At 50.4% G+C, this 7406-nt stretch overlaps 1 protein-coding gene across 4 annotated transcripts in view; it reads right to left on the bottom strand.

Annotated features, from left to right (window-relative positions):
- Positions 1-973: 973 nt before the first annotated feature.
- VARS2 (valyl-tRNA synthetase 2, mitochondrial) overlaps positions 974-7406 on the bottom strand; it is a 47312-nt gene continuing 40879 nt past the window's right edge. For 3 of the 4 annotated variants that reach the window (XM_030197388.1, XM_030197387.1, XM_030197389.1), the window contains exons 28-30: positions 3761-3942; positions 2737-2886; positions 974-1548 (exon numbers count right to left, since the gene is read on the bottom strand). In XM_030197388.1, coding sequence (XP_030053248.1) covers positions 1459-1548; positions 2737-2886; positions 3761-3942 — 422 coding nt within the window. In that variant the 3' untranslated portion in view covers positions 974-1458. Of the gene's footprint in view, positions 1549-2736; positions 2887-3760; positions 3943-7406 lie in introns of those variants that run through there. The other variant, XM_030197390.1, reaches the window with a different exon arrangement.

The following is a 7406-nucleotide window of genomic DNA, read 5'->3' as shown; positions in this document are numbered from 1 at the left end:
AGGAAGCTAGCATCGGACACTTTCCAGCTCTGCTGTGTTTAGCTCAGGGTGGGGCACATTGGTCTTCCGCTGTCAAAGGCCCAACCGACCCCACAGCAAATCCCCAAACTCAAACGCAGCCTCCCTCCTACCCTGCGCCGACCATGGTGTCACTTCCACAAAAAGATGCATTTTTTCCCCTTTTGTGTCAAGTTCTTGTTAATAAAACATTTTTTTTTTTTACTATTTTCATTGTGTCACAGCTCTTCTTTAGAAAAACACAAGCAAAAAAAGGTTTCTTTGTCTTTATTCAGAATGATAACCTCTGCAGACCAAATGTACAGTTCGGGAAGCCCCTACACTGCTTTTAAGTACAGTTTAATGCACTCCAAAGGCACGCTGCAAATATACTTTCAGTTCACATAAATAGTCTGGTCTGAGCCTGCAGAGGAGGAGGTGATCTGATGTACAGTGGTTCACTGCCTCCTCCCTCCTGCTGCATGATCTCTGCAGGGGAGGGGGAGAGAAACCCAATATCGACACTAAGCAGAATTCTGCACTGCACAATTGCATACAATTCCCCCAGGAGTAAATAAAGGAAAAGCCATCTGTGGAGCAGGGGTGTAGCTAGGTGGGGCCACAGGGACATGGGCCCCCACAGATTTAGCCCTGGCCCCCTCTACTTTCAACCTCCCCCCCTGCCGCCAACCCTCCCTTGCCAATTTTGATCCCCCCTCCCACCGCCACCACTTTCGATCCCGCCGCCGCCAGGTACCTTTGCTGGCGGGGGTCCTCAACCCCGCCAGCTGAAGTCTTCAGTGTCGGTCTCAGACACCTTTGCTGATCTGTTTCTGTCAGTCCTGACTCCCTGCGTGCACATCCTGTATGTAGCCCCATGCAGGAAGAGCATGCAGGACGTCAGGAGTCAGGACTGACAGAAACAGATCAGCAAAGGCGCCGGAGACCGGCACTGAAGAAGACTTCAGCTAGCGGGGCTGGGGACCCTCACCACCAAAGGTACCTGGCGCCGGCGGTGACGGGGGAGGGTCGGCGACGGCAGGGGAGGGTCGAAAGTGGCATTAGGAGAGCAAAAGAGAACGTTGGAGGGGCACAGCAGATCCTCAGCAGTACAGGAGCAAGTGGTAAAGCTGGAGATCATTTATTTTGTGATACTGCTGGAAGGAAGACACCAGAGAGACTACATGAATCTGGAGGATTCTGTCTGCTCCCACAGGCTGTGTTTCCACTAATCCTTCTTTCATGTTCCCTTCAATCTTCTGTCTGAAGAGATAAATTCAAATATGAAACTGGTTTCCAGAATATGATAAGTGTCTCACATTCTAGCTTACGACACTGCTGTTCCCCCTCTCTCTTGGTTATTGTCCTAGTCTGGAGCCGCCTCTGATCCACTCAGAGCTCCGTCCCACAAACAGTGGCCGAAGAAGTGGTTGTATCTCTTCTGCATGTCCATCCCATGTCTTATGTCTTCTCTGCTGCAGTGGCCACAATCAGAGCGAAATCCTGCACCGCACGATCCAGTCTTGTCAACTCTGCCCGCAGCGCTGAAATCTTACGGGGAAATAAAGGGGGCAGAAGAAAGAAAAATAAAATGATTTGAGATTAAGGAGTGTAGTTATTAAAGTGAGCTACGGTTAAGATGGGGTATTTTAGCACAGGTCCTATTTTATGTAATGAGACTGGGATTAACAGTAGAATAACAAATCTTTGCGGTGGCCCATGTTGATAACTTCCCCCCTTAATTAAATAAAAAGAAATGTCTCTAGAAATCAAAATCACTACTGTATGTAATAAAAGTGAGCCAAGTATAGCGCAATCAAGCCATTGTGACATCATTGAAGAGGCAGGCAATGGTGAAATAAGGCATTATTATCAATATCAGAAGTGAGCCAAGTATAGAGCAATCAAGCCATTGTGACATCACTAATGAGGTTGGCTCAGGCATCGGTGAAATAAGGCATTATGACATCACAATATCAGAAGTGAGCCATCAAGCCATTGTGACATCACTGATGAGGTTGGCTCATAGGCATCGGTGAAATAAGGCATTATAACATCACAATATCAGAAGTGGGCAATCAAGCCATTGTGACATCACTGATGAGGTTGGTTCTTAGGCATAGATGGAATGAGACATTATGACATCACAATATCAGCTCTGGTTACCAGAGACTGAAACTCTTCACACTAAGGGGAAAAGTTATCAATGTGGGCTACTGTTAAAATGTGTTATTTTTACCACTAATGTGCTATTTTAGCATAGGTCCCATTTTATGCAGCGAGTCCTAGTTACTAATAACTGGGGCTAACAGTAAAATAACACATCTTAACAGTAGCCCATGTTGATAAAAAGAAGAAGATTAAGAAGGAAGTTATCTGTTGGCATGAATAATGACAGAGGGGGGTGGCAGTGAACATCAAGAAGTATAAATGCAGTTTGGGGCAGGTATCAGGGTCAATACACCCCAATTATTCTCCCCCCCCCCAAAAAAAATAAAATAAAATGTTGCAGGTGCTAATGCTGAACTGGTCCCCCTCCCCCTTTGCCAACATGCCTTCCTTACCCTTTGCCCCCACCCCACTCCCTCAAGTAGGCAGGTAAACTATACCTATGTCTATGAGATACAGAGTGTGCACACAAGAGACAGTTACAAAGCAGTCAGACTGACAGGGAATCCCTCTTATCTGCAAACAGAAGCATCCCCTTTCCATATACTACCAATGCTTCCCCCTGCTTACTCTCTTTTCATGCTCCACCTGCACCGTTGATGAGGTCTTCTCACTGTAGCCTTCCTTCTGCATCAGTACTGTAACCTCGGCCAGCTGGCGCTCTACCTTTTGCCGCTGGGACTGCAGCCTAGGGAGCTCCTGCTGTGGGTCCACCAGCCCCTATCAAACAGCACAGTGACATGGGGGCATCAAAATCCGGCCAATCACACCACACCTGGCCAAAATAAGTCATTTACACTCCACACTTCTACCCTACACCCACCCCCTGGGAGCAGCCATGTTTGGAAAAATAGATGCCAATTATCTCACCTGCACACACACCAGAGTCTGATTGGTTCCAGAGAGCACCACCCAATCAGATGGCAGTGTGTGCCACTGGTAAGACCTCCATGGCAAGATGACCACCATCCTATATAATAATTTGCACCTCCAATGTTCCATGTCTGGCTGCCTGGGTTCGTAACATCTCCTGACGCCAGCCAGCCTCCAGCGTTCCATTCCCCCTCACTGTCCCGCCCTCGCGTCAAGACGTAATGACGTCAGGGGGGGAACAGTGAGAGGGAAGGGAGCACTGGAGGCGAGCTGACGTCAGGAGGGATGTTACGAACGGAACGGAAGCCAGCGCCATGCGGGACACCGAGGGGAGGGGAGGGCAGAAGAAAATTGATGGGCATGGATGGGAGGACAGTAGAGGAGAAAATCGCGGGACACGGATGGGAGGGCAGGGAAGAGGAGAATCACTGAACATGGAGTGGAAGGAAGAATTGCTGGACATGGAGGGGTGGGCAGGGGAGAGAGAAAAAAAAAACGTACATGACAGCCTTCCTAGGGCCCGTTTCATTGTTGAGGAAACGGGCATGGTTCCACTAGTCAGAAATAAAAAGTGAGAGAGAGAGCGAGGGAGAGATGAGCTGACAGAAGCAGAGACATATAAAGAGACAGACTGGGGGAGACATCCTGATGCCCATGGAGACAAAGAGGTAGGGATACAACAACCAAACAAGTCCTAAACACAGCCCTGTCTCACACTGACCTGCAGACTGAGGAAGACATGAGTGTGTGCGTTCACCTCACCCACTGCACACCCTGTGAGAGCAACTGCCTCTGTCATGTCTTGGAAAAGCTCCAGGGACTCCGAGAGTGAAAGAGTCAGCAGGGGTTCCTGATACTCCTGCAGCACCCTCAGAGCGCTCTCATCAGAACAGGCCACAAACACTGGGGGATGAGAGAAAACAACCAAAATCAGAACCCCCAACTTCCAGCTTTAAGTAATGGCAAAAGAAAACACCACATGGTGTTTAGCAGAGAACACATGACATCACTGGGTGTGGAGAGCAATACGCACAGAATACTGGAACAATAGATTTATGGGGGTTAATTCTTCGATTTCTAAGACGGTCACTGGAGAGGACAAAGGTCAAAGGACTTTACAGGGATAAATCAGCTGAGATGACCAAGTTACGCAGTTCCAGGTTGGATACTTTTTGGCTAGTCCTAGTTTTGAACTTACAATATCTAATATAATAAAACGCACCCTCAACGTTCTGAAGCCACGTTCTGTGAAGCCGGAAACTTGAAGCCGGAAGCCTGAGTTCTGTGAAGTCGGAAACTTGAAGCCGGAAGCCTGAAGCCTTGAAGCCTGAAGCCTTGAAGCCATCTGACGTCACTCCCAGGCTGAGGCTGAAGGGTTCAGCCTGCCGTCTCTGCCCCGCCCTCGCGACAAAACAAACAAATCCGGAAGCGAAACGTCAGGGAAGGAGGCGGCGCTCCCGACGTCTACCCTTCCCTTCGCTGTGTTCCGCCTTCAAAACAAGGCGGAACACAGCGAAGGGAAAGCTAGACGTCGGGAGCGCCGCCTCCTTCCCTGACGCTTCGCTGCACGAACCGCCACGGAGGTAAAGCTAAAAAGAATAAAAAAAAAAAAAAAGGATGCATGGATGCGAAGGGGGGGGGCATGGATGCGAAGGGGGGGGGCATGGATGCGAGGCAAGGATGCGAAGGGGGGGGGGAGAAGAGGGCGGGCCAGGCTGGGACATGGGAGAGAGCGTAGCATGGATGCGAGGGGGGGGGGGGAACATGGAAGGACGAGAGGGGACTTGCTGGAAAAGGATGAATGGAGGCGGCAGGGGACAGAGGAGCATGGATGGGCATGGATTGGGAGGGCAGGACTCAGGGAGAGAGGGAAATTGCTGGATAGGGAAAAATGGAGGGGACAGGTGACAGAGGAGCATGGATGGCCATGGATTGCAAGGGCAGGACTCAGGGAGAGGGGAATTGCTGGATAGGGATGAATGGAGGGGACAGATGGGCATGGATGGATATGGATTGCAGAGCAGGCCTCAGGCAGAGAGGGGAAATGCTGGATAGGGAAAAAAGGAGGGACCAGGTGACAGAGGAGCATGGATGGGCATGGATTGGAAGGGCAGGACTCAGGGAGAGGGGAATTGCTGGATAGGGATGAATGGAGGGGACAGATGGGCATGGATGGATATGGATTGCAGAGCAGGCCTCAGGCAGAGAGGGGAAATGCTGGATAGGGAAAAATGGAGGGGCCAGGTGACAGATGAGCATGGATGGGCATGGATTGGAAGGGCAGGACTCAGGGAGAGGGGAATTGCTGGATAGGGATGAATGGAGGGGACAGATGGGCATGGATGGATATGGATTGCAGAGCAGGCCTCAGGCAGAGAGGGAAAATGCTGGATAGGGAAAAATGGAGGGGCCAGGTGACAGAGGAGCATGGATGGGCATGGATTGGAAGGGGCAGGACTCAGGGAGAGGGGAATTGCTGGATAGGGATGAATGGAGGGGACAGATGGGCATGGATGGATATGGATTGCACAGCAGGCCTCAGGCAGAGAGGGGAAATGCTGGATAGGGAAAAATGGAGGGGCCAGGTGACAGATGAGCATGGATGGGCATGGATTGGAAGGGCAGGACTCAGGGAGAGGGGAATTGCTGGATAGGGATGAATGGAGGGGACAGATGGGCATGGATGGATATGGATTGCAGAGCAGGCCTCAGGCAGAGAGGGGAAATGCAGGATAGGGATGAATGGAGGGGGCAGGTGACAGACAAACATGGATGGCCATGGATTGGAAGGGCAGGGCTCAGGGACAGAGGGGAATTGCTGGAAAAGGATGAATGGAGGGGGCAGGGGACAGATGGCCATGGATTGGGAGGGCACGGCTCACACTCTCTCTCTCTCATATACAATGTCTTTCTGACTCTCACTCTCACACACTCTGTCTCACACTGTATCACATTCACTCTCTATGTGCCACACAGTCACTCACACACTCGCTTGGTCTCATACACTCACTCAAACAGAGAATCTGTGTCTCACACACACTCTCTCTCTCGCCCACACACACACACTCTCACTCACACTGTGTCTCACATACACACTTGCACACACTCTCATTCTCGCACACACTCTCATTCTCACACACACACTCTCTCACAAACACACTCACACCCAGACTCACGCTCTCTCTCACACAATCACACTTTCACTCTGACTCTCAAACAGACACTCTCACCTACACTCTCCCAAACATACACACTCCGAGGAAAACCTTGCTAGCGCCCGTTTCATTTGTGTCAGAAACGGGCCTTTTTTACTAGTAAACCATAAAATTGTACTGCTTTGACACCCTCCTGTCTCCATGCATATCTCCCTGACTCTCACCTTCCTACCCCCATCCTGTTAGACTGTCACTGAAATGCTTTGATGTTTCACTTATATGTACTGTCATCTACCAACATTTGCTTATTTCCGATCTGACAAAGAAGGGCAACCTTCGAAAGCTAATCAAGAAATGTATTATGTCCAATAAAAAAGGTATCACCTTATTTTCTTTTCCATGTTTTATTTTGTTTTATTTCTATTGAACTTACATCCCAAAGTAGTGTGGGATTTTGTAGTGCCTGATCCTGTCCCTCAAAATCAGTGCTACAAGGCCCTTAATGCACCAGAATGGGGTGGTCAGAAATCCAGGACTGTCCCAAAAGCTCCAGCCTGGATACCTTGGCACCTCTAAATCAGCCTTATGAAAACTGCCCCCTTTTAGCTCGGCTAACAGCAGGTGCACAGTTTTAAAAAATGCATATATTTCAGCTGTATTAGGAGCAGTAGCATCGCCACAGGGGGCCTCGGGGGCCTGCTCCACCCCCCCCCCCCCCCAACAAACACTTTTGGCTCAGGCATCCTCCGTAATGGCTGACAGGGATGCCCAACCCCCAACAGAGGACAAGATCCGCTGCCTGAACTGCCTGAGCAGGAAGAAGTCAGCAGCCTTCTTTCCAGGTGCCGATGTCTGCACTCTTCGCACATGCTCAGATCATGAGAGGTCACAGCTGCAAGGGGCAGGAGCAAGTGGGCTTCACTCCTGCCCAACTGAACCACCAGGGAACTGAGGTAGACCCAGGAGAGCCTATCTAGACCGGAGGGGGGGGGGGGGATTGGGAGTTCCAACTGTCATGGTCTGGGGGGAGGTGGAATGGATGGAGGGGCGGGATGGGGGTGAGAGGGGGTTCGGCGAGCTCCTGGAAAGCTACTTTTAAATAGTTACATGGATCACAGTCGATATTCAGCCGGGGCCTGTATAACTCATGCGTGACCAGCTAAATATTGGCCAGGACCCACATAAGCTCCTTCAGCTAGCAGTGGGTACATT

Source organism: Microcaecilia unicolor, chromosome 3 (assembly GCF_901765095.1).
Source record: "Microcaecilia unicolor chromosome 3, aMicUni1.1, whole genome shotgun sequence".
Lineage (NCBI taxonomy): Eukaryota > Metazoa > Chordata > Amphibia > Gymnophiona > Siphonopidae > Microcaecilia > Microcaecilia unicolor.
Note: the sequence above shows the minus strand (reverse complement) of the source record. Positions and strands in the feature narration are given on the sequence as shown.